Source organism: Physella acuta, unplaced genomic scaffold, assembly GCF_028476545.2.
Source record: "Physella acuta isolate Inbredline_101_S28 unplaced genomic scaffold, ASM2847654v3 ptg001286l, whole genome shotgun sequence".
Classification (NCBI taxonomy): Eukaryota; Metazoa; Mollusca; class Gastropoda; family Physidae; genus Physella; species Physella acuta.
The window spans coordinates 29,990-57,500 of record NW_026732801.1 but is presented as its reverse complement, the minus strand read 5'-3'; the positions used below and the strand labels follow the sequence as shown (position 1 = coordinate 57,500).

Sequence of the window (27,511 nt, the reverse complement as noted above, 5' to 3'; positions counted from 1 at the left end):
TGTTATTCCACAGCTACCTGGGTCGGTGGTGGACTGGGCCATAGGGGCACTGTCAAGAATTATGGTGGGCTGTGGGCCGCCTGAAGGGTGTGGTAATATCTTTTTACCCGGGCCGATTGAACAGCCCAGTTAACCCCAGGTAGCATGGGTAGGCGTGTGTGGGGGGGGGGGGGGTGTTGGTGATGTTTTGACGTGTGCTGGGGGTGTGTAGTGTGTACCATAGATAGGAAGGATTTTCACAGCTTATGCAGTGACACAGACGCCAATACGTCATCAGTATGTAACATAGGTGAAACAGACGATATATATTCACATGTGACATATGGTAGGTATAGGTGTCTTCTTATAAAAGCTAGAGATGTCTCTACATGGTAGCTAAGGGTATTATATTACCTAACGGCAGCAAAACAAGCTAGCTAGAAATGTCACTTGCTGGCCAGAAGTGTCAGTCACAAATTCTAACTAAATGTCACAGTTTGTAGCTAATTCTATCACAACTTCTAGGTAGAGATGTCATCATAGTGTCAACTTATTGCGTCAGCTTTGCGTAAGTTCATAATTCATGCATAACATGGATTAAACAGACCAGTATAATGTGACGTCATAACTAATATTCTCTACGAGAAAAATGGCCCGTTGAGGAAGGGTACAACGGGCGCTAGGCTGATAGTGCTGTCTCTTTTCTCTAAACTCAAACCAACCCACCCCCCCCCACACACCACCCCCCACCCCACCCCCACCCCCCACCCCCCACCCCCCACCACACACCACCCCCACCCCTCACCCCCACACACCACCCCCTCCACACACCGCCCCCACCCCCCCCCCCCCCAAAAAAAAAACATGTCTACCGTCCCATTCAACGAAATATAATTATATACTTTTTCCAGTGTCCGCCCCCTCCCAGAAAATTCTACCCCCGCCCCCGAAAATTCAAGTACCCCCACCCCTCTCCGGGGAGGAAAAAGTCTGAAAGAAACACTGAAACCAACCCACCCCCCCACACACCACCCCCCACACACCACCCCCCCCACACACCACCCCCCACCCCCCACCCCCCCCCCCCCACACCACCCCCCCACCCCTCCACCACCCCCCACCCCCAAAAAAAACATGTCTACCGTCCCATTCAACGAAATATAATTATATACTTTTTCCAGTGTCCGCCCCCTCCCAGAAAATTCTACCCCCGCCCCCGAAAATTCAAGTACCCCCACCCCTCTCCGGGGAGGAAAAAGTCTGAAAGAAACACTGAAACCAACCCACCCCCCCCCCACACACCACCCCCCCACCCCCCCACCCCACACACCACCCCCCCAAACACACCCCCCCACCCCTCCACCCCCCCCCCCTCCCCCCAAAAAAAAAACATGTCTACCGTCCCATTGCAAGAAAACCACTTTTTAGATTAGACACATTAATTAGGCGGTAATTTTATTATAGAGTATCGATGAGGAAATTTCTTTTGAGTTGGGGAGGGGGGGGGGGGTCAGACGTTCTTAAGCGGGGGGTGGGGCTTCGCCCCTACCCGAAGAATTGTATGCAAGAAACTCTTTACGCAAACCATTTAGATTAGACAACATTTCCTTTTTATTCAATGTTTACGCGATAATCAATGACGTCATTATATTACTGTGTGCACTTTCCGCCTTGAGATTATTTTCAACTCTATGCTAAATGTGTCGACGTCATACTTCGTTTTTCGAAATACTGTGCATGTTTTTAATTTCCTTGTGTTTTCTCTAGAGCGTTCTTGTCAGACAGAGCGTTCTTGTCAGACAGAGCGTTCTTGTCAGACAGACAGCGAAACTATTATTATAGATACGGACTTGCAATATGTGGTATGTAATAAGTTGCAGTGTGTTGGGGGAGGGTGGATCGAGGGAGAAAGACGTGACACCAAAGTGAATAAATGAGATGTAAATTATCTATCTATCTATTCCTATATATAATATTATATATAAATATGAATAAATAAATAAATAAATAAATAAATAAATAAATAAATAAATAAATAAATAAATATATATATATATATATATATATATATATATATATATATGTAGTTGTTTAAGGTTGTTACTCAGCGGGTTACACAAAACCTAGCGACGCCGTTGTGTAACTGGCCAATGTTTCGCAGCTCTGTTGATGTTTATTCTAGCGCTATTTTTTGCCTTTCAGGAACTGAATTAAAACCAGCGCGACACCACACACATGTGTTGACCTAATTACTGCACGCGTCGGGTCATGCAGTGAGTATATACACATGAGTGCTCACTCTTACGTAATGCACACGTGACTGTGTGAGTAGTTGGACGTCCTGTGTGCTACCGTGATCCTGTGTACTGTCGTGATCTTGTGTACTGACGTGATCCTAAGTGCTGACGTGAACTTATGTACTGACGTGATCCTGTATACTGACGTGATCCTATGTGCTTGCGTGGTCCTTTGTTGCTAAGATATGGACGAGACCAAACTGAGGCAGATGGCAGTGATGGCGAGGGGAGACCAAGGTGTAGAAACTAATTTCTTTACTTCATTTACATATTGATTGAGTGCATCTTTATTGATTAGGTCACAAAGTCTACAAAGTCTTAGATACCGTTTGTAAACAGCGTTTGGCCTACTTTCATGTAGTGGATCGTAACCTGCTGAAATAAATATAAACAATGTCACGTGATTGCAGTACAATACTTATTTTTAAACAGATGACAAAGAGGTTGATCCCTTACATAACGCGTATAATATGGGACGGCGTGGCCTTGTGTTTGAACGATAGACTGCTTACCCGAAAGTTTCAAGTTCGAAACAGGGTAGAACATCCCTGAGTACACCCACCTCGGATTCACGTTAAGTAAAGTAAAGGCGACTGGGTATATCCTAGAAACAGTTAACTTTTATTTCCTATGGACTGTAAGGTTCGAAGAGGGAACATTACATTACTAGAGTGTATAGTAAAGTCCTTGATTTTGCTGGTCTGAAAAGGAGAGTACGCTAGTAAAGTTCCCTTTTCGAACCTGCCATTCTGGGGCTAGTGAAGTTCACCTGTTTCTGTGAACTCGGCATATGAAGGGAAAATGTGGTCAACACAATGCTTAGCAGGTTTTACTTTAACCTGGATTCGAACTCGAGATATTCAGGTTAGCAGTCTAGCGCTCTACCGTTAGGACACACCGTTCCTGATTACACTAGTGCTACGGATCCATATCCACACCCTGTGTTATGTTAGAATAAAATCTTGTCCTTCAGCTAAAATCAATCACCTTATTATTAAGTGGTTGGATACATAGTGGATAGTTGGATACATAGTGGATAGTTGGATACACAGTGGATAGTTGGATACATAGTGGATAGTTGGATGCATAGTGGATAGTTGGATACATAGTGGATAGTTGGATACATAGTGGATAGTTGGATACATAGTGGATAGTTGGATACATAGTGGATAGTTGGATACATAGTGGATAGTTGGATACATAGTGGATAGTTGGATACATAGTGGATAGTTGGATACATAGTGGATAGTTGGATACATAGTGGATAGTTGGATACATAGTGGATAGTTGGATACATAGTGGATAGTTGGATACATAGTGGATAGTTGGATACATAGTGGATAGTTGGATACATAGTGGATAGTTGGATACATAGTGGATAGTTGGATACATAGTGGTGCACTAGGCAGTTCGTTCAACTCCTCCACCCGTTTCTTTCTATCCCGTACCTGTCACGTATCCCCGGGGGAGGGGGTGTTCACCGACTTTAGTAACTCCCACCCCTCCTCGATATCCTCTTGTATGTACAGACACGTTACACCAGGTCTGAATGTTTTGTCTCCTCCCCCGTGCAGGCTACCATGAGACGGAAGTGACCATCAGTGGCGAGGCTGACCTTCACCGGGCGTTTGTATTTTGTGACAAGAACCCGGGCCACAAGAAATTTATTTCGGTCAAAAAATTCTCAGTCTCTGATCTCCCACAAGAATACCAGTAAGTCACACTGACACTCACACTGACATAGACACTGACATAGACACGGACAATGACATAGACAGTTACATAGACAGTGACATAGACACTGACATAGACACTGACATAGACACTGACACTGACAGACACAGACACTGACAGTGACCGTGTCATAGACACTGACACTGACACTGGTACCCTCTTACAGTAACTACGATTTCCAGGTGGATAATTCTGATATTTTAGATTTGATTCCAATACTGGCAGCTAGTGTTTCTTTCAGACATTTTTCACTCAGTTTGAGGGGGGGGGGGGCGGGGAGATTGTGGGTCGCACTTGAAATTTTCCAGGGGTTGGGGGCGGACACTGGTTAAAGTATATATTTTTACATAAAATATTTTATTTTTCTCTTTCGTCCGGTAGGGCGGTGGACGTGAGGAGCAGAGTTTCTTCCAGGCATCTCTTCGGAAGGGGGGGGGGCAACCCCCCACGAAGAAAGTCTACCGCCCCCCCCCCCCCCCACCGAATGAAATGGAATTTATATAGAAAATATATACTTTTGACAGTGTCCGGGCCCCCGCCCCCCCCCCCCCCCCGAAAATTTCAAAATTTCAAGTACAGCCCTGGAGAAAAAAGTCTGGAAGAAACACTGGTGAGGAGATGCCTGAAAGAAACTCTGCTAGCAACCGTTATTGTGTCATAACCGAATGATTAAAGTATTTAAAGGGAAAGCATTTTCAAATGTTACGGAAAACGAGATTGCTTATTCGGGCTTAATTTAAAGTCCTATAACTCCTGAACACAACGGAATGAAACAAAAGTTTGAGGACAAATTCTTCCGATCTGTATTTTTTTTTATTTTCCCAGAGACGAGGACATCGTGAAATACATTCTGGCTCAAGCTGAACTGACCGTTAGAATCCGGTCCACGTACACCAGCCCAGGCAGACCTGAAGGGTACGCCTTTCACCGCCATGCCGGTAAAGACTTACAGAGGTACGGCACCGGGTTCGTCCAGTACGTCTACAGAAATGACGTCAGATCCGGTAAACCCTGTCCTTGTCCCGAATGTAAAGCGTCGTCAGATCCACTGGAAGAATGGGCAAAGGTCAAGGTCAGGACGGCTACGCATGTCGTCTTCGATGACGACGAGGCCAGGAACTCCGTCGCGGAACTATTTTACGACGCGGAGGACGAGAAGGATAAGATAAAGAGCGTGTATGGAGACAACGTGCGGTTCGGTGCCCTGCAGGGAGACTGGTGCGACATGCGGTGTGTGACGCACGATATGGAGCTGGTGGAGCACCTGAAGGACACCTGGGGGAGGTGGCGGTGGCTGGAGACGAAAATAAACCAAAAATATTCCGACGATGATCAAGCGCGTCTAGCTGTGGTTGTGAGTTATTTTTTCTTTCTTTCTTCTTTATTGTGCGTTTAAGCGAATCATATTGTGCTCAACTTGGGAAAAAAAGTAGATTTAAATTTTTACTAAAAGTCATTGTGCAGTTAAATACCTTGTGATGTTTAAATGTCAAGGGCAAATGTCTATAAAGATGAGAGGGGGATGGGGGTTGCAGCATTACAGAAGATTCTTTAGACATATAGAGGTGGATGGTGGCTAAACAGAGAGGTAGCAAAGCCAAATAAAGATGGTACCACTAAACTTTGATGCTGGGGTTAAACTAGTTCCTTTTTCGAACGTGTCGGCTTATGGGCTAAGGGAAGTAGAGTTCACCTGTTTCTGTGACCTCGGCATATGAAGGTATAGTGTGGTCAGCTGCCTTTACTTTCCCTGAAGTGGGAAATTTAAATTACCCCACCCCAGAGGCGTAGCGACCCCTCCCGGCGCCCGGGGGACAAACTTTCAATTTGGCACCCCCCCCATATATTTTTTATATTTATAATTCAAAATAGCAGCTAAAATGAGCTTATTTTGGCGCCCCTAGGGTCGGCGCCCGAGGACATATGTACCCCTCCCCCCGTCGCTACGCCTCTGCCCCACCCCCAATAAACGTAAAGTATTCATTGATGCACGTGACCTTGTACTCACCCACAGGTCTCCCACCCGCACGGCTGCGACAAACAGGTCAGCGTCGGCACGTGGCGAGACCGGCAGGTGGTGGACAGGTCGCGTGAGTTCGAGAACTGCGTCTACACCTACGACACGCCCACCTGCCCGGGCAGCAGTGGCGCCCCCGTGTGGATACTGGGCAAGATGAAATGGGGCGGATTTTTCGGCCGGCACCCCCACAGCGGATGGACCGGGTCAGGGTTACAAACCCAGGGGTCGAATGTTATGGGGTTAAATGTCACAGGGTCAAGTGCCAGTAGGGTAAATGTCAGTGCGGTAGGGTGGGATAAACGGATTTAGTAAACAGACTGGTAAAATCACATCAAGATACCAACATCATCGTGTGTAGACCCGGAACATCAACCTTGATGAGAAGAACCGGTACCCAGAAGATGTTTTACAGCTGCGGAGTCACAAATCGGGGACAGGGGTGCGGGCCACACCAGGTGACACCAATTCGTAAAATTTACCGGCTTGACATTATTGTATCCCGACAACATAATTACCTAGGAATGAGGGGTAAGACCAAACCGAAGAAAAAAAACTAAATCTTGGAGAGGGTGGCGGTTAAACCCCCACTTACCGTACCGAGCGACACCCGGCCTTGTGACGCCACTGTTTGAAAGCTCTCGTCAGCCAGTTTTAGCCTTATCCTCCATCGATTCAGTCATTAACACAGACATAGCTATAATATGTTATATCGTGTGCCTATTCTGGGAACACTATTTGTCAAAAGTACTGACATTAAAAAGGCCTGATAAACATATGACATAAAATGGGCTTATTGCGTGTCATGGTTTTTAGCGCAATTTCCATTCTGGAGAATTGCGTTTATTAACTCGTCTTTTCTGGGAATGGATGAATGGATGGATGGATGTGTGTCCGCAGCTTTAAGTCGTATCTCCTCCTCAACGAAGCAATATCGAGGACTAGTTCCAAAAGCAAATATGTTAAGCAAGTTACCAGGATGAACATAGGCCAAAAAAATTCCGGGTTTCTTTCATGGATTTCCCGGAAAAGCCAAAAAACCTCGAAAAAATGCAGTTTTTTTTTGCCCATATCTAGGCAACCAGACCACTTAGCGACTTGAAACATGTACCAATCGATTCCTGCCATAATTTAGAACAATATTGCCGAAGAAAGTTTTCAAAAATATCCTTTCGTTCGGTCACAAATTTTTTTTTTAATTAATTAAAATTTGGACCGAATTAGTAGGCATTTTATCCAACTACACCACACGCGTCATCACGTTCAATAGCTGCGCCATCACGTTCAATGGCTGCGACATCACGTTTGGTAGCTAGGGGCGCAATGGTTTTTAGTCATGTTACTCTATTGTAAATAAAACATGTAAAATACTGAAATTTTTTTTAATAAAAAACGTTTTAATAACTAACCAATGGTTTTACTAACCCTGCTCTTGATTTACGCTACGACAGAGCTATTTTTAGATAACATAAGGAAATTGCGCTAAAATTGTCACTAGACTTTTTTAATTACTTGTTTGTTTAAAGCAACAACACCGTTGCTGCTACTCGTAAAAATGTTCAAGTTAGTAAAATTATGTGTATATGTTTGTGTATGTATATACGTAGTGTATGTTAGTGTGTTCAATTATGTGCATGTATGTACAAATATATTCTAATAAGTGTATACGTAGGTCTATAGGTTTATATTAGTGTATATATATATATATATATATATATATATATATATATATATATATATATATATATATATATATATATATATATATATATATATGTGTTACGGTCAAAGCCCGAAGTGCGGCCAAACCCCGGATTGGCCGGCCAATGCGCGCATTGGCCGGCTCTCTTGGCCAAAGCCCGAAGAACTTACAACTAAGATCGTATTTCGTACATTGGCCGGCCAATGCGCGCACTGGCCGGGACGTACTGGTCAAAGTCCGAAGTACTTAAACTTGACACCGTATTTTGTACATTGGCCGGCCAATGCGCGCATTGGCCGGGATGTCCTGGCCAATGTTGTATCTAGACTAAGTTGTGATCGCGTTTTAATTATTCTGGGTGCGGTTTCATTGTGAGTAACGTATTGTTTAGCTCTTGTTTGTATAGCATTCTATATGCAAGGCGACATGGATCAAAAGGGCCGTCAGACCAAGAGACAGACATAGCAGATGGCTGTCAAAGTAAAAAATGTAAATTCATGTTAGTTTCCATATATGGGCTACAACTGTATGTGACAGCCTCCTCCATGATGACGAGGTGAGACAATCATCAAAGAACAAAATCAAAGACAGTCGGCGTCACCCACCACGTGCAACAAGACGGAACGTTCAAAAGACTTTTCCGCGTTCCTAGATGTTTAAAACATGATGATGACATGGATGCAAACAAATGAATCAGCTCATTGGGCTGAGAGTCTCAAATTCATTTAATTTATGAAAAATCGTTCTTTTCATCAAGGAATCCAACAATCACCATACGAAGCCTTGTTTGGATGCAAAGCAAAAGTGGGACTTAGCACTTCAAATCTACCAAGAGAGGCTCTCAATAAAATAGTTACTGAGGAAGATCTTGAGAACATTGAACAAGAAATGGAGGTTGCCATAAATGCAACGACATCCTCAGCTAACACATCTGCTGCCGTGGCGGAACGTCCAGACCAGTTGCGTGACAATAATGTGGCCAATAGATTCTGTATAGTTTGTGAAAAACATTGTAGTGCAGCTCATTCTTGTGGATCCTGTGGCAACGATGTGCATGCTATTTGTGGAATACCCAATGAAGCAGACGAAGGGTACGGAGGGAACATTACCTGCAGATTGTGTCACAACAAACAAGACATCATGGAACACAGGTCAGCAGCTCATACTGGCTTGCAAAATCAAGGTGCTAAGATGCTTAAAACATCAAATACAAAATTTAAAGATGGTGAAGTGGGTGACAATGTAGGCATCCGTGTTCCAGATGTTGACAGAGGTCGCGGTGATCCCCGAAGCGTGATTGCAGTTGTCATGAGCGTCGAGGGCGGTTTCTACAAATTAGGAACGGAACATGGTGTTCTAAAACAACTGTATGCTAGAAGTGATTTTTCAATTCTTCACGAAAAACTGCTCTTATTGTCGTCAGTTGGCACTGAGGAAAAATAAATACGAACCATCGCATCTTCACAATCATTGACTGGGGGCCAAGGCTACACTCGTTGCAATTGCACAACTAAGTGCACAACAAATCGCTGCAAGTGTAAAAATAACAAGCTGCTATTTAATTCTAAACGCCATAAAAGTTCAACTTGTTGTAACAAATGATGATATTGATAGATTGAGACTATAGTACAATACAAAATTTGGATGTTTCTGTCATTTACTTTAATTAATAATCAATAAAGACTTTGGCCGGTCCACCATGGCCAGTCCGCGGACTGGCCGGCCAAAGGCCGAAATCAAGCAAAGTTTCGGACTTTGACCGACCTATGGGAGGCGATATTGGCCAATGCGCGGATTGGCCGGCCAATCCTAGGATTGGCCGACTTCGGGCTTTGACCGTAACATATATATATATATATATATATATATATATATATATATATATATATATATATATATATATATATATATATATATATATATATATATATATATATATATATATATATATATATATATATATATATATATATATATATATATATATATATATATATATATATATATATATATATATATATATATATATATATATATATATATATATATATATATATATATATATATATATATATATATATATATATGTATATGTATAAATAAAATTGTATATATATATACCAAACCTCGTTTATTTCATTGCGTTCAATAGTGTGTTTTCATTAATATCACGTGACTGCTATCAATGATTAAACTCTACACACATTTATTGGAAGTCTATACGTAGTTAACATGTGTGTAGTGCAGATGTGCAGAGTTTCTGCCAGGCAAGTGTACTCCCCCCCCCCCCCCCCCCCGAACGAGATGGAATTTATATAGTAAACATACACTTTTACTAGTGTCCGCCCCCTCTCCCCCCCCCCCCCCGAAAAATGTTGACCGCCCCCCACCCCCGAAAATATCGTGCCCCCCCCCTCCCCGGAGAAAACAGTAAAACAGTCTGGAAGAAAAAACTGCACATGTTTGTAGTCAGTATGTGTGTAGTACAGATGTGTGTATTCAGGATGTGTGTAGTGCAGATGTGTGTATTCAGGATGTGTGTAGTACAGATGTGTGTATTCAGGATGTGTGTATTCAGCATGTGTGTAGTGCAGATGTGTGTATTCAGGATGTGTGTAGTGCAGATGTGTGTCAGTATGTGTGTAGTGCAGATGTGTGTATTCAGGATGTGTGTAGTGCAGATGTGTGTATTCAGGATGTGTGTATTCAGGATGTGTGTAGTGCAGATGTGTGTATTCAGGATGTGTGTATTCAATATGTGTGTCAGGATGTGTGTAGTACAGATGTGTGTATTCAGGATGTGTGTAGTCAGTATGTGTGTATTCAGGATGTGTGTAGTGCAGATGTGTGTATTCAGGATGTGTGTATTCAGGATGTGTGTAGTGCAGATGTGTGTATTCAGGATGTGTGTAGTCAGTATGTGTGTATTCAGGATGTGTGTAGTATAGATGTGTGTATTCAGGATGTGTGTAGTACAGATGTGTGTATTCAGGATGTGTGTAGTCAGTATGTGTGTATTCAGGATGTGTGTAGTGCAGATGTGTGTATTCAGGATGTGTGTAGTGCAGATGTGTGTATTCAGGATGTGTGTAGTGCAGATGTGTGTAGTTCAGATGTGTGTATTCAGGATGTGTGTAGTGCAGATGTGTGTATTCAGGATGTGTGTAGTGCAGATGTGTGTAGTGCAGGATGTGTGTATTCAGTATGTGTGTAGTGCAGATGTGTGTAGTGCAGATGTGTGTATTCAGGATGTGTGTAGTGCAGATGTGTGTATTCAGGATGTGTGTAGTGCAGATGTGTGTATTCAGGATGTGTGTAGTCAGTATGTGTGTATTCAGGATGTGTGTAGTGCAGATGTGTGTATTCAGGATGTGTGTAGTGCAGATGTGTGTAGTGCAGATGTGTGTATTCAGGATGTGTGTAGTGCAGATGTGTGTAGTGCAGATGTGTGTATTCAGGATGTGTGTAGTCAGTATGTGTGTATTCAGGATGTGTGTAGTGCAGATGTGTGTATTCAGGATGTGTGTAGTGCAGATGTGTGTAGTGCAGATGTGTGTATTCAGGATGTGTGTAGTGCAGATGTGTGTATTCAGGATGTGTGTAGTGCAGATGTGTGTATTCAGGATGTGTGTAGTCAGTATGTGTGTATTCAGGATGTGTGTAGTGCAGATGTGTGTATTCAGGATGTGTGTAGTGCAGATGTGTGTAGTGCAGATGTGTGTATTCAGGATGTGTGTAGTCAGTATGTGTGTATTCAGGATGTGTGTAGTGCAGATGTGTGTATTCAGGATGTGTGTAGTGCAGATGTGTGTAGTGCAGATGTGTGTATTCAGGATGTGTGTAGTACAGATGTGTGTATTCAGGATGTGTGTAGTGCAGATGTGTGTATTCAGGATGTGTGTAGTGCAGATGTGTGTATTCAGGATGTGTGTAGTCAGTATGTGTGTCAGTATGTGTGTAGTGCAGTGCAGATGTGTGTATTCAGGATGTGTGTAGTGCAGATGTGTGTATTCAGGATGTGTGTAGTGCAGATGTGTGTAGTCAGTATGTGTGTAGTCAGTATGTGTATATTCAGGATGTGTGTAGTACAGATGTGTGTATTCAGGATGTGTGTAGTGCAGATGTGTGTATTCAGGATGTGTGTAGTGCAGATGTGTGTATTCAGGATGTGTGTAGTGCAGATGTGTGTATTCAGGATGTGTGTAGTCAGTATGTGTGTATTCAGGATGTGTGTAGTGCAGATGTGTGTATTCAGGATGTGTGTAGTACAGAAGTGTGTATTCAGGATGTGTGTATTCAGGATGTGTGTAGTGCAGATGTGTGTATTCAGGATTTGTGTATTCAGGATGTGTGTAGTGCAGATGTGTGTATTCAGGATGTGTGTAGTACAGATGTATGTAGTCAGTATGTGTGTCAGTATGTGTGTAGTGCAGTGCAGATGTGTGTATTTAGGATGTGTGTAGTGCAGTTGTGTGTATTCAGGATGTGTGTAGTGCAGATGTGTGTATTCAGTATGTGTGTAGTCAGTATGTGTGTATTCAGGATGTGTGAAGTGCAGATGTGTGTATTCAGGATGTGTGTAGTGCAGATGTGTGTAGTGCAGATGTGTGTATTCAAGATGTGTGTAGTATACATGTGTGTATTCAGGATGTGTGTAGTATACATGTGTGTAGTACAGATGTATGTAGTCAGTATGTGTGTCAGTATGTGTGTAGTGCAGTGCAGATGTGTGTATTTAGGATGTGTGTAGTGCAGTTGTGTGTATTCAGGATGTGTGTAGTGCAGATTTGTGTATTCAGGATGTGTGTAGTACAGATGTGTGTAGTCAGTATGTGTGTAGTGCAGATGTGTGTATTCAGGATGTGTGTAGTGCAGATGTGTGTAGTCAGTATGTGTGTAGTCAGTATGTGTGTATTCAGGATGTGTGAAGTGCAGATGTGTGTATTCAGGATGTGTGTAGTGCAGATGTGTGTAGTGCAGATGTGTGTATTCAGGATGTGTGTAGTGCAGATGTGTGTATTCAAGATGTGTGTAGTATACATGTGTGTATTCAGGATGTGTGTAGTATACATGTGTGTAGTATACATGTGTGTAGTACAGATGTGTGTATTCAGGATGTGTGTAGTGCAGATGTGTGTAGTGCAGATGTGTGTATTCAGGATGTGTGTAGTGCAGATGTGTGTATTCAGGATGTGTGTAGTACAGATGTGTGTAGTCAGTATGTGTGTAGTGCAGATGTGTGTATTCAGGATGTGTGTAGTACAGATGTGTGTATTCAGGGTGTGTGTAGTACAGATGTGTGTATTCAGGATGTGTGTAGTGCAGATGTGTGTATTCAGGATGTGTGTAGTGCAGATGTGTGTATTCAGGGCGTGTGTAGTATACATGTGTGTAGTATACATGTGTGTAGTATACATGTGTGTAGTATACATGTGTGTAGTACAGATTTGACTAGTCGGAATGTGTACAATGATAACAAAACAATGTGACTGATATAACAAACATCCAATGACACATCAACACGATACATCATGTGATCTCACCTACTTTGCATTTTCCTCGAAAATGGAATCATTCTAAGTACATCACAACACAGCTGGTTTCTCAGAATTGGTTGTGGTTTCAACTCACAGTGGAGGTAACGAAAGGTAAGCCCTTCATCATGTGTTGTATTTTAAAGAACTGAATCATTCCATTCTGTAAACCATTACCGGTTTAAACTCAATCAAACTCTGGTCTAATTAACGAGCTTGAATGGTGTACTGTTAAAGCATCAGTAAATAACACGGGTATTGTAATTTCTAAAACTAGCATCTTGCCTTGACGTTTAATTCAAAACGGGAAAACCCGAACTGTCCTGTGTTGTTTTCATCTAATAAATTTGTATTCAGGTGTAAACTTAAACAGTTTACTTGATTTAAAGATTTTAAAATATAGGCCTTGTAACTTTCTAAGCTTTTCTTAGGAAATACATGTAACCACTATATTGTATAATTTCTAGCTTCTTCAATATAAAAATCATCTTATAATATAGATCTAAACCGATGGTTCTTAACCTGGGTTCGATCAAACCCCAGGGGTTCGGTGAGTCAGTTTCAGGGGTTCGGCGGAGGTCAAGGCAAACACCCGACTCATACGATTCACGATCGGATTTTGTTAGTGAAGGTAGGGTTAGAACTATTAAGAAGGGCTCGGTGAGTGCGCTTATGAAACTGGTGGGGCTCGGTACTTCCGAACAGTTAAGTTACTTAGTTTCCGACCAGGGTTGGAACTCACTATGATAAAAACGTCGGACGGAAATTTGTTTGAAACAGCACAAAATAAAAACATTTATCGTTGGGATAATCAATGTCCAATAAACATCATTTTAAATTGAGTATCAGAAGACAACACGTAACTATCATTTTTATTTTTCAAGATGTGTGTATTTGTGCTAAACCTTTCTTGACTCACCTGGGACTAACCTGCGCCTCCCATGGTGGTGCGCCTTCAACTTCAAGTTCGGAAACTATTGTTTTAACGGTTCCGAGCGCAAACTGCGCAAACAGAAAAATGCTCAATTACAAATTAATTATACTAATATACTTTAATTTTGTCAAATTTCGTGGAAATATCTTTTATCATGCTACAGCGTACATGTAGTCACTCTTTGTTAACATCTATAAATGCTCGAGTTTAGAAAATGCAAATGCCATTGCGCACTTTTTTTTGCGCAATTTTTGGTTGCGAATCTTTCCGCTCATTGTTTTAACGTGTGTCATGTCCCCTACATCAAACACTTAAGTACGACGGTGTTGGTGATTTTTTTGTCTGTCAAGTCGAAAAAATCCCCATATATTAAACTTTAATTACCTTAATTAACAATTAACGGTTTCTCTACAACAGCTCACCGACAATGAACCAGGGCGTGGATCTTCTTCTTGTAGGCAAGTCTGGCAGCGGTAAAAGCGCTGTAGGAAACAGCATTCTAGAATCACGTGACTTCACCACCCACTCCAGGGGCTACTACGTGGAGACGTCGCCGCTAGCCAGGTCTTGCTCATACAAAGGTCGTCACGTGACTGTGGTCGATGGGTTCAACCTGTGCGAGGGCGACATCCATACCACGCTTAGTGATAAGATCAACTCCGCGAAGAATGCTTTAAAGCTGGGACACGGTGGTTTCACGGCGCTTGTGCTGGTGTTGAAGTTTGGGGAGCGGCGTGAAGAAGACCCGTTGGAAGTGGCGACAGCAGCGAAGGTGATGTTCGGTGAAAATGTTTTGGTGGATTTCGGTGTTTGCGTCATCACCCGAGGGGATGATTTGAAGCACGTGGTAGAGGAAGAGAACGAGGGGTACCACACGTTCGAGGGCTGGTGCCGGAAACAGACAGGGCACATGAGGGAAGTTCTCGACCAGTGCCGGAATAGATGCGTCTTGTTTGATAACCGCACGGCGGAACGTTCAGAAATGTGTGAACAGAGACGGAAGCTTTTTGAAATGGTGGAAGTTATGTCCGCGCAGAATAAAAAGCGGTATGTGATGGATGATTTCAAACGTTTGCATCATGTTGCAGGCGGGTCGGATGAGAAGACAAGAGAAGGGGTGCGTGATTTTGATGAAAAGATTGAAGACTTAGAGAAAAATTTAAATTTCCTAGTGGAAAATGGTGATAACGATAAACGTCGATACAAGGATTTGATGTCTGAGATAAATATTCTTCACGATACCATTTTACGGCACGTGTCTGAAAAATCGACAAAAAAGAATCTGGTCGATAAGTTGCAAAAATTGAATGAACAAGTCAGTTTTTATGCTGATCTTAAATGTCTTTCGGGAGTAGATAAATCGAAAGTTCTAGAAGAAGCAGCGGCAAAAGTATCTAACAGAGATGAAGTTTATTCCTCACCACAGCCAAATGGTCAGTTGGAAGGAAATCGCCAGCAGAGGTTGACACAACAATCGGACGAGGACACAGATTCAGAGGATGAAGACCATGACGACACCGTGGGACAACCCACATATGTAAGTAATGTAAGATTTGTTTACTGAGTTATCTGCCTTAAATAGGTTTTCATTTCTTCAATGATGTATTTTTTAGTTATTTACCCAGAGCTTACATTATGTAGGATCTACTTAATGAATTATCCGCCCAAAACTTTTTTTTCAAAATAATGTATTTTTGAAATATCTGCCCTAAACTAGTTTCATATTCTCGAACACTTTTTCCAATGAAAAATGATATTAAAATTAGAGAATTTTAAATTATATATTTTTTTCCGTTTAATATTAATAGACTTTGTACAAATAATATTTCACATGATTAGCTAAAATAGCAATATAATTTATTTAAAGTCTATATACTGTATAGCTCATGCATTCAGTAGGTTTTTAAAAAGTTGTATCTGTAATAACTGGATTCAACTTGATGTGATTCATTAACCTATTTCTACCACTAAGCAACTTAGTCCAGAAATTATTTACACATTTTCCAATTTGACATTAAAAATAAAAAAATAAAAACATTTTTTTTAGAAAAAGAAAACTTGAAGAAGATGCATATTTAGTTTTACTTTTTAAAAAAAAAATCTTTTTTATCTTTCGTTGCGTTTTCGGGTTAACGATTTTAAATAATTTTTTTCTGTTACAGAGAGATCCAGGCGCTGCAGACAGCATCAAACTCCTACTGCTAGGGCGGACAGGGAACGGGAAAAGTGCAACAGGCAATTCGATCCTGGGTAAAGCAGCTTTTAAAAGTTCATCCAACACGTCCTCGGTAACTCAGCAGATCGCTGTTGGCAGTACCACGGTAGATGGCGTGGTCGTCAACGTTGTGGACGGGCCGGGCGTGGACGACACGGACAAAGACGCGGGCGATGATCTGGAGGAGATGATCGCGGCCATAGAAGAAGCTCTCAAGTTGTGCGACTACGGGTTCTCCGCGCTGCTGATTGTGCTCAAGTTTGGCTTACGTTTCACGCGACAGGAGAGCGAGGCCGTCAAGATGATTAGATCGATATTAGGACGCGATGTGATCCGGAAATACGGCGTCTGTGTCGTCACGCATGGGGACTGGTTCCAGAATGAAATGGAAGACGGCGACGAGAAGGTAGATTTCTCAGACTGGTGTAGACAGCAGAAAGGAGATATCCAAACTTTATTTGAAGAGTGTAGGTACAGATGCGTCCTATTCGATAATAAAACAAAAAGCGACGCGGTCCAGAAAGAACAATTCCATTCGCTCATGTCATTTGTTAAACCCCTGAAAAAATACTCGAGAGAAGAATTTGTGGGCGCTGGAAAAGATTTAGATGAGTTAAGTTTAGAGTTCGCCGCCACACATTTGGAAAAGCAGACGCAAGATTACTTGAACCGCATCAGAGAGGAAGTTAAAAAAACGGAAGAGGATTTTCCCCGGAATAAAGAATTTTATTTTGAAAAAATGGAAGCTTTGATAAAAGACCTTCAAGAACATAAACAAGCAATTAACGAGCTTGGCAACTGTACAAAAATAGAATATCTTTCAAACATGATTTATGTGTTGGAGTTGGAGATTTCTTCCAAGCTGAAAAGATATCGTTTGGAATCGGGGATGGCAAACCTTCAAACTCTACAAATGTCACAACAAGCTAGCCAGAGAATATATCCTGAGCTTGCAACTGTGTCTGACGTAATGGCCGGAAGTGACGAAATAAGACCATCAGCCTCTACTCCATACACGATTCCCTACTCAGCGACAACCAACGAGCTAGACTCTGGGGACTGGGAGTTCGAGAAACACATTGAAGAGCAGCTGGGCGCTATACGGTCAGACCTCAAGTACGTGAGTAGGGACAAGACCCGTCCAGATTTTAGACAAAACCTAGACAGACTGAGACAGCTGACCGACTCAACTCTCGACCTCGTAAATGAAAGAAGCAAGCACGGAACTAAATTTGATGGCATCATTGCCCAGATCTACGATCTTCAAGAAGAAATGGACATGCGCCAACGGACCAACGCCATGGTTAAACCTGAACCTAAAGGGGCATACGAGTCTTGTAGACGGGACTTTCCGAAACCAAGACGGGAATTTCCGAAACCAACACAATCGAAGCACTACACTGAGAAAAAACCCGGACAAATCAAGAAGAGGTGGAACCAAATAAAAACCCAGTACAAGAAAATAAAAAATTGTATGAAAAAGAAATTGAATGATTTTAATAGACAAAGCACGCTTAAATACCATCACTATTATTGATAATCTTTGCGATTTTCATTTTTTTCCAACACTAATTAATAATTTCTATTTTATTTTTAAAATATAGTTTTTAAAATGCATAAATAACGTGTATGACTGTGAAATAACACCTGAACTGAAGCGCCCAGAAGACAGGGGCGGAACTACAGTGCCGCCAGACCCCGCAATGCGGGGGGGCCCACACCGATTGGGGGCCCAAAAATCCTGGCTAAATTATTTTAAAAAAAAATATTTAAAAAAATTAGGTGGGGTCGAGTTATCTTTCTTCTACAGTTACAAACAAACATGATAGTCGGCAAACGTCTTTGAGAAAAATGCACAGACTATAGCTCGAGAGACCGCCAGACATATAGACAGGGGCGTAGCGTGGGGGGGGGCGGGGGGTGCGGACCGCACCGGGTGACACCATTTAGGGGGGTGACACCAAGGCAAAAAATAGCAAAATATATAGAGAAAAACTCGAGGGGGGGGGGTGCAAATCGAAAGTTTGAGGGGGGGGGGTGCAAATCGAAAACTTGAGGGGGGGGTGCAAATCGAAAATTTGAAAGTTTGTCCCTGGGAAGGGTCTCTATGCCTCTGGGGGGGTGACACCATTAAGTGCCGCACCGGGTGACACCCGACCTCGCTACGCCACTGCATATAGACAACTTCAAAGACGTAGCCTACCGTTCTTTTTTAGTGGCGTCGATTAGGAGAACAAAAAAGCATTTTTATATTGTTTACATTACTAAAATACATATCTATGATTGTGTGTTTAAACTACTGGCCTGAATTCTACAAAAAATATAATTATTTATTTCGATCTCATACATTTATAATTGTGTTCATTTTTACTTTAACAACTGTATCAATAAACTTGTAAAAGTTTAAGTTATTTCCCTTCAGCGAAGCATCTGAAATTTGACTGTGTCGGCACGCTTTGAAAATCGGGCTGGGGAAATGTTGCGGCGACTATCCTGGTCTTCTAGACCAGGGGTCTCCAAACTACGGCCCGCGGGCCAGATGCGGCCCGCGAGGTACACTCATCCGGCCCGCGGAGATCTTTTTGTTCACGGAAAAAAATGTTTCTTAGAAGTGGCTGAGGAACTTTGCCCAGAAAATTGGAAAATGTAGCTTTGGGTGCAAATACAATTGCCCTCCGTGTTGCAGAAATTGATGAAAACATTGTGACTTAAATAGTGAAAACTGCTAACAAGTTTCGCAATTTTTCAATTGCAATGGATAATCGAGTTGTTCCATGTGTTTGGAACAAGTACAGGGCAACAACTTGGCGCACTTTCAGCAGTGCAAGGTCTTCATGGCTGAAGCAACAGCTGAGTTCCCCACATCATTTGCATGCGAGATCATCAAAGACCTCCAGCTGCAGTTTCAGTAGCGGTTTTCTGACTAGGATTAAAAGTCAAACGAAGTGAGACTGTTTCGAAACCCATTTGAAGAAAATGTAACCAGTTGCCCAGATGAACTGCAGATGGAGGTCAATGAATTGCAAGTAAATGACTTCATTAGAGGCAAGTTAAAAAAAATGGAGGGTGGATTTTTGTGTTTGCCCAAGGAGAACATATTTGGACCTCGAGTGTGTTTTTGGCCCCCGACAGTGTTTCTTTCAGACTTTTTTGTCCTGGAGGGGTGGGGGAAGGGTTGCATTTAAAATGAATTTACATTTCTATATAAATTATCGTTGTGGGGGGGGGGGGGGCACGGGGGACACCGCCACCCAATAGAGATGCCAGAAACTCTGGCCCCCGAAGTGATATTTGATAGTTAATGCGGCCCTCGGACTGAAAAGTTTGGAGACCCCTGTTCTAGACGACCGGAAAAAGTCGACACTATTGATGTAGATGTTTATCGGCGCTTTCTTGTCCCCTTCCCTTGAACCTTCCACACTCTCCCCCCCCCCCCCTCATCCCTACCCCTCACCTCTACCCCTCACCACACCCTTACTGTTACAATAAAATGTAATGCATAGATTAACGAACCGTCTATGAACTACTGAACTGTAAACTGAAGACTTCTGCACACTAGTCAGTAGTTGTTCATTTACCTGATGAACAGGGGCGAAACTACAGTCCCGCCAGACCCCGCAATGCGCGGGGGGGGGGAGGAGGTGGGGGCAGGTCGTTTAGGGGCCCACGGCTGACGGCTGACCAAAATTATTATTTTTTAAAATTTTGAATTTAATTTTCGTGCATTTTTGCCTTAATATTCGGTATGTAAAAGAAAAACACTGTAGCTGCGGTACGATTATCTTTATTTTACAGTCACTATACCACGCTCTTCCGCAAAAGATAAAATCCATTACACAAACTACAGTGTAAAATATAGGCAACTCTTCAAATTTGAATGACTTCTTTGACTCGTTGCCCCCCCCCCCCCTTTAATAGCTAAATAGAGGACACGTAACTGTTTGACCGATCCTCCAAAGTGTACTGTGGCGGATGGGGAAGGGGATGGGGACCAAAAAGGGGGTTAAAAAATTGTCGACAATTTTTTTTACATATTTAAAACAGTTATTTATAATTGTATTTTTTAACCATCGTCAAGGCCGAGTTCTATTTCCCTACAATCAAACACACGCTGACGCCGGCAAAATTCTTTTAAAAAAAACAACAAAGTCCATAGCACGAAAAGCCGCTATGTTTGAAGTGGGCTTTCATGATGCGCGGTTCCCGAAATTCATTGTACATTTTTCAATGTTAATATGTGTTTGTGATAGTGGTTGAATTTGTATCCTATACTATCTTGCATCCTACAAATAATCAAAAATAATATAATACTAGAAACTTCAGTTTTATATAGGTTTACTTGTTTTTGCTTTTACAATAAATATCATAGTAAACTTTTAAGGCTTATACTTGGAATTATCTCCCCTGAGTAAGTTTTACAATGGGCGATGCTGACGTACATAGATCAAGGCGTTTTGTTGTCTCTTTCAAGTTTTTTCCCGAGCCGACCCCTATCCCATCCCTCTTTCTCAACCTCACAAGTATCGAGGAGATAAATGTATCGTTTATGAACCACTTTCTAACCGTACGATTCACCACTTAAGCACATTTTGTCAGACACTAGACAGCACTAAAGTCTAGATCTAGAATCTAGTCAACAGATATTAATTTACTTTTCATAGTATTAGGCACAACTAATTCACAAAACAGGGCAGGTAAGATTATTTTTTATATAATTATTTAGAAATTAATTACAACGTTTAGAATTAATTGAACATTACTAATAGTCAATTACTATTTATAAATCATTGAGGTGGGGGTGTGTGAGGGTCTGGCTTTTTGTTAGTCGCCTCCCCCCTCCCCTAAATCAGAAGGTTATACAACGCGTGACCTGGCCACATACAGTTGTACACGTGAAAAACATTTTTCTGTCTATTATGAATTATGCATTACTGCATCATTCACCCAATCGCCATGAAAACTTAGGAAGCTGTTAAGTACAGCCCCGCAAAGGTTTCTGTCATAGGCCTGACATTTGTACATATTGGAGTGGGGACTCCTAACGGAGATATGTGATTTAGCGCCCCGTGATCCTGCATAAGCGGATGAGGTTACTACTTGAATCAACCGGCGGCAGTGTCATCCTGAGCGCATCACATATGAGCAAGTTGGCCCCCACAGACAGTCGTTTAAAAGTTCCCACAACACTAGGAATAAGTCTCGCTACAACACTCGATGACTAAATCTAATTAGGTGTCGCAACAATGTTTCTTCCAGGGTAGACTGTTTTCGGGGGAGGGGAGGGGGGGGGGGGAGCTCTGCCGGAAGAAACAATGTGTTGCACCCATCACCCGTGCAGTAATGTAACCGGTAGCTCCAAGAGCCCCGTGACTCCCCTGACACCTGGGCCGTCGCCGAGGGACTTACGGCATGCCTTGGTGTGTCTAGTTGGTAGTGTGGACAAATCCGCGCACTAAGATCCAAGAAATGAACTGCCGACATCGTTAACATTTAATTCAACTTCTGGAAAACAGCGTACAGGGTTGGTAACGTTTTGATGAAAGCCTATAAAAATCGGCGTCAGTTTGGTGTGTTGGACTAGATTTAGAGAGTCCGTGCTTCTCACTTGGAAAACTGAAAGTGGCCAGCACGTGTTGGAAAACCTCTGATTTATTCGTGTACCAGATGGAAATTTATATATATATATATATATATATATATATATATATATATATATATATATATATATATATATATATATATATATATATATATATATGGCATATATATATATATATATATATATATATATATATATATATATATATATATATAGGGGCCCAAAACAAATTCTGCGGGGGGGCCTTTTTTTTCTAGTTCCGCCACTGCCAGAAGAATAAAAAAAAATGCCCAGAAACATGTGCTGGCAGAGAAAGAATGAGAAGTCAACTTTTTAGTTTAGAAAGCTCCTCCTAGTCAGTGGTCAACAATACCGCAGAACACACGGACTTGGCAGACTTCTGTTTACAATTCAGTGTCCAGTTGTGTAAGCGTGTACGTGTGTTCCGCTGTATTGGAAGAGATATATCTTGCTTCCGGTCATCTACGGGGACAAACGCATTTATAACGACGTCACACACCTGGGAAAAGGGGGCGGGGGCTGGAGTAGAACTTTAATGACGTGTGAAAAGGAGAAAGAAAGGTCGGCGCATCATTTATTTTAGAGGACAATAGTTATGAACATGTAAATTTATATTGGAATTAATTAACCCTTATTGTGACTAGTGTGGTGGCGGGTAAAAATCATGACGTCATTTATGGACGAACTTATAAACTTCTATTTAGACCTTAAAGGGCTAGTTGGGCAGGTAAGCGCATGGTTGACCCGAAAGTTCATAAGGTCGTTAGCCAAGGACAGCAGGAGAGAAATATAGGTTGATAAATAATAATTGTGAAGGTAACGCACTATCCCTTGGGTCCATCGGCTATGTGGAGAGCAGTGTTTTTTCCAGACTTTTTTCTTCAGGGGGGGGGGGGGGCGGGGCGGACACTGTTAAAAATTTAATTTCGTTCGGGGGGGGGGGGGGGGTGGCTCTGTTTCCCTCCCCCCCCCCCCCGAAGAGATGCCTGGAAGAAACTGGTGGAGGGGGGTTGATTCAAGGTTCTTCTCATCTTGCTGTTCAGGCCTTGAACTTAGATTGCTAAGTCCTAATCATCCAGGGAGCCATATTATTAAATAAATAAGACGTGTTTTTAAACCAAAAGTGTAAATTTCTTCAAACAATATTAGGTTTCCTACTTGTATAACCTGTAGCCTACTTGTCAAAGCCAGTATCACAATTTAACGGAGATGTAACTTTAAATGTGTTACTTTCTTGTTGTGTTTAATATACAAACAAATTTTGAATCCCTTTTAGTCCTACAATTGTATAAATTGTAGCTATGTATATTTTCTTTTATTAATTGACATATTCAAAAAATATTTAACATAAAGATTTAATTAAGTATGGCATGTTTACCACTTAAGATCCCATACATATAAGCTAAACTGGCATCTATATAAAGTGTATGTATGTGCAGAACTGAAAATACCTAGATTGTAGAATTTTTTTTGTATTCTAGACCAACAAATAAATGAAAAAAACTTCTCTTTCTGAACTTGTTTTTTTGTTTTAATTTACCACTTTGGATTCTTCAGCAAAGAAATACTTCGACGTTGAAGAATCATAAAACAACAATATAGAAAAATAAATAGTTATCAAACCTGTGTGATCTACAACCACAGGTATTACACAGCTTGTTTACCTGAACAAGTCTGGAATAATCACAGCAAAAAATCCCCCTTGAACAATCATAGCTTTAAGCAAATCAAATTTAAAGTTCACACATTTCATGTATCAATGTACGGATTTCACACAATAAAATAATAATGTACAAAGTAGCCTGAAGATTATGCAAATGATAATTAGAATCAGCTAGACAAATGTTTTTTTAGGGAAACAAGTTTTATACAAATGTAAGCCTTAAACCTACTTCACAGAATATTTTTACAAACTGGAATATATAGGCTGCTTATATGCAAATAAAAATAATATCTTTGAGGAATGTAAACAATATTATGATGATCTGTATGTTATTTTTAAAGACAAATTTAAAAAACATTTTCATTTATTCTTTTTAGAAGATTAACTGCCTCAATATTAATTATGAAATTGACATAAAATAATACATTTCTCTATTTTTTTGTAAAAATAATCATCTAGCAAATATTAATTTGTAAAACTATAATACTAAAGGTCTTAATAAATAATACATCAGCATTTAATAATTATACCAAACTATTGTTGACAGATTATCTGTGTTTTCACTATCTAAATTCTTGGTTACTATTCACTCTTATAACTGAGCTAGCTGAGATAATTAAAGTAAAAGGAAAGCAACAGAATTTTAAAATGTGGTATGTGTATCTGGTAAAGAAATGAATAATAAACAGCTGTCCATTTTTAAAAGTAACATTTTGAGTAAGATGTATTGCTTTGAATTTATTGATAAAAAATGATTGTTAAAATAAAATTACCAAAAAATTCTAAAAAAATTGCTTCTCACAAGTTGAATACTTGAAAAAGATTGCTTTTTAATTAAAATAAATTTCTAAACAAAAGAATTCTAAAAATCCTATTATGGTAAATCTAAAAGATCATCTCGCTTGTAAAGTTCTTCAGTAACACTGAATATTGTATTGAGTTCATGGATTAAATCATTTATTCCTTGCATTCCTGCTTCATTATCTTCCACTCCCATTTTTTTCAACAAATCTTGCCGTGTTGGTAGCATGTACATAGCAACGTGTACAGCTTTCCTAATGAGCCAAGGGTGGTGTCTAGATAAGGTGTCATCATAGGCTGCACTGGCAGCTGATGAAAATTTAACACTATTGTCAGTATTCTTCAATTTCTGTAGGAATGCTGAAATAAACTCTAAAGCACGATGAAGTCTCAAAAGTGTTCTTGCACCAGAAGGATGTTTTTTACTTTTAGTAAGGTCTTTAGAAACTTCAAATTGAAGCATAGATTGAACTGATTTGTATTGTTCTGCATTTTCAGATTTGCGAAAATCCCGTAAAATTCCTATCTTTTCTTCAACATCTGAAGTGACAAAACTGAATATAGTGCCAAAAAGTCGAAACAATCTGTAACAGAAAACATAGACATTTTTAAAAAATTCCTAGGTCATAATATTTTTAACAAATTAATTAGCCTAATAGTTCTTTTTTTAAGGAAAAATTTTAGGAGAATCAGAAGTACTCAAAGTGTTGAGATTTGTCATTATTATTATCATTAATCACCAGCATAATAGCTTACCAAACTGCAAGCTTATAAGTTAAATACCATAATTATAAATCTAGATCATTGATTGTGGTGGTACACGCTTCTTAGAGAAAATTTAAACTGTAGGCTAGGTATTTTATTTTTATTTGGGTCAGAATTGTGGGTGTAAAACCTCATAAATATTTTCTTGCATAGAAAGGAAGATCATACATTTTTTAAGGAATCTTGCACTAAACTAAAAACCAAAATGTGCAGGCGTCATTTCCATTATATAGTTCTTTAGTACTACCTATACAAGGAACAAAAGTCCACCATAGGCAATGCCAAAATTTGTTAAAAACTAGAGTAATTAAAATTGTCTAAAATCTATAATTCTAAAACTAGAAGACTAGAGACAGAGATGTGTGTTTTGTGTCGAGTGAAGTGCTTTAGTTACTTGTGTTTAGATTTCATTTCTTAAAATAAATATTAGATCTCTGGAATACTAGACTAGATATCTAGAACTGGAATTTTAGAAATAGAATCTAAACACTAGATCTAGATCTAAAGTTATAAAGTACTAGAAAAGTAGAAACTACTGGATCTAGATCTAGATAACAATTGGTAACATCGAGACTCTAGAGACTCCTAGAACTAGTTTCTAGACATCTAGGTTCTAGATTATAACAACTAGGATTCCAGATTAGAAAAATAATAAAATAACAGCTTCTTGTGAATAATCTAGTTCTAGATCTAGAATAGAACAGTTCTTATAATGTAATCTAGATTCTAGTTTTAGATTTTAGAATCTAGATTAAGAAAGATTTACTTCAAGACTCTACTCTAGATTTAAATTAATAGGTAACCTATCGTTTTAGGTACGTAAAATCGCCCGCAACTTGTAATGTGAAAAACAGGTGACTCCTTAAATTTTAAAAATTATTTCACATTTTGAGGAGGATTTATGTTTTTGAAAATACAAACATGTTTCCTTGTTTCATTTATTATTTATGTACCTGTTTTTAAACAATTGATTAAAACTTTTCTGTAATAAATGAAGACTAGCGATGTTTCCAACAGATGCAACCATGCTCATTTACTATAGCAGCGATCTTATTTGTTTTAATTTTTATAAGCTTATAGCGCGAGATTCATGGGGAAGCCACTCTATTTTACAAATGGCTGCTGTTTATATAGCAAATCTTGCTCTCAGACACTGCTGTTTAAAGTTAATTTCTGGCCTATATCGATATATTAATTTAGCCATTGATTTAGGTTTATTATTCATTTATCTATAATATTTGACACAAACATATGACATTATATACTTCTATTAAAGCCTTGACAATGAGGTAACGTTTTCGTACATTAATAGCCGCGGCGAATTTTAGACGTACCCAAAACGATAGATTACCGATTAATAATATTCTAGTGACTAAGTCAGAAGTCTAGTGATTTAGTCAACTCTAGTCTAGACTAGACTAGATTCTAGATCTGAATGCAATTAAATTTTAGTTAAAGTTGCTTACTTGCACAGCTCTTCATAAGCATCAATATAGCAATCAAGGTTTATTACATCATCTACTGTTCTGCAAGATATAAACAGTTTATAAACTCTAAGGGCATCAAATCCGTCTTTGGTATGAGAAGCCATCTTGACGCTGACTGTAGCTACGGACTAAATATTAAAAATTACTCAGGCTTACTGCAACCGTTTACTAGTTTTAAAAAGTGTATTGGAAAATAAATTTTAACGATTTAATCATAAATTATCGACTATTTTAACTATTTATGGGGTACATAAATTAAAAATGAGTGGGGGTTTTAAAATCGCAACAAAATGTAGATACCTAATAGAATTTACATTGAATGTACAAACAATCATATAATATACACCTAGACTCTAGATCTAGATCTAGATCTATTACTATATAGATCTACTATATTCAAAAGTTTGTAGAGGTTGGAATGGTTTATAATTTTGTTACTCGGTTTGTTTATACTAATTTTTAGAGTGGCGGCGTAAAGCAATCTTGTATTCAGTGCAAGCTGTACATTATATATTTAATAACGCTGAATTGAATAATCTTTATCGCTAGGGATGGGACAGGAAATCAGTGTTTATTCTAGACTCTTTTCTGCGAGGGTGAGGGGGCGGACTAAAATTTCCGAGAGGGTGGACACGGTTAAAAGTATATATTTTCTATATAGTGTATATAGATTCCATTTCATTCGGGGGAGGGGTTGGTATGTGAAAAGTAAGGGTATCTAAGGAAATATATAATATAAAGCCTCCCTCAAATATTTCTTTAA

The 27,511-nt window shown here is 40.2% G+C and overlaps 3 protein-coding genes and 1 pseudogene across 4 annotated transcripts in view; 2 read left to right on the top strand and 2 right to left on the bottom strand.

Moving 5' to 3' along the window:
• Window positions 1–2,424: 2,424 nt before the first annotated feature.
• LOC131958055 (uncharacterized) lies at window positions 2,425–6,465 on the top strand. Its single transcript, XM_059322947.1, has 4 exons — window positions 2,425–2,513; window positions 3,851–3,989; window positions 4,836–5,364; window positions 6,025–6,465. The coding sequence occupies exons 1-4, from the start codon at window positions 2,462–2,464 to the stop codon at window positions 6,337–6,339; spliced, it is 1,035 nt and encodes a 344-aa protein (XP_059178930.1). The 5' UTR covers window positions 2,425–2,461; the 3' UTR covers window positions 6,340–6,465.
• A 282-nt stretch (window positions 6,466–6,747) lies between these two features.
• On the bottom strand, window positions 6,748–10,862 carry LOC131958051 (uncharacterized; annotated as a pseudogene).
• Window positions 10,863–13,218: 2,356 nt separating this feature from the next.
• Window positions 13,219–18,075, top strand: LOC131958047 (uncharacterized). The gene is made up of 3 exons (XM_059322938.1): window positions 13,219–13,377; window positions 14,615–15,734; window positions 16,360–18,075. Exons 2-3 carry the CDS (start codon window positions 14,625–14,627, stop codon window positions 17,947–17,949), a joined length of 2,700 nt encoding a protein of 899 aa, XP_059178921.1. The 5' UTR covers window positions 13,219–13,377; window positions 14,615–14,624; the 3' UTR covers window positions 17,950–18,075.
• A 5,154-nt stretch (window positions 18,076–23,229) lies between these two features.
• Window positions 23,230–27,511, bottom strand: part of LOC131958048 (ceramide-1-phosphate transfer protein-like) — a 21,275-nt gene continuing 16,993 nt past the window's right edge. For both annotated transcript variants that reach the window (XM_059322939.1, XM_059322940.1), the window contains exons 4-5: window positions 26,728–26,876; window positions 23,230–25,080 (exon numbers count right to left, since the gene is read on the bottom strand). In XM_059322939.1, the coding sequence (XP_059178922.1) occupies window positions 24,570–25,080; window positions 26,728–26,876 (660 nt within the window). In that variant the 3' untranslated portion in view covers window positions 23,230–24,569. The remainder of the gene's footprint in view (window positions 25,081–26,727; window positions 26,877–27,511) is intronic.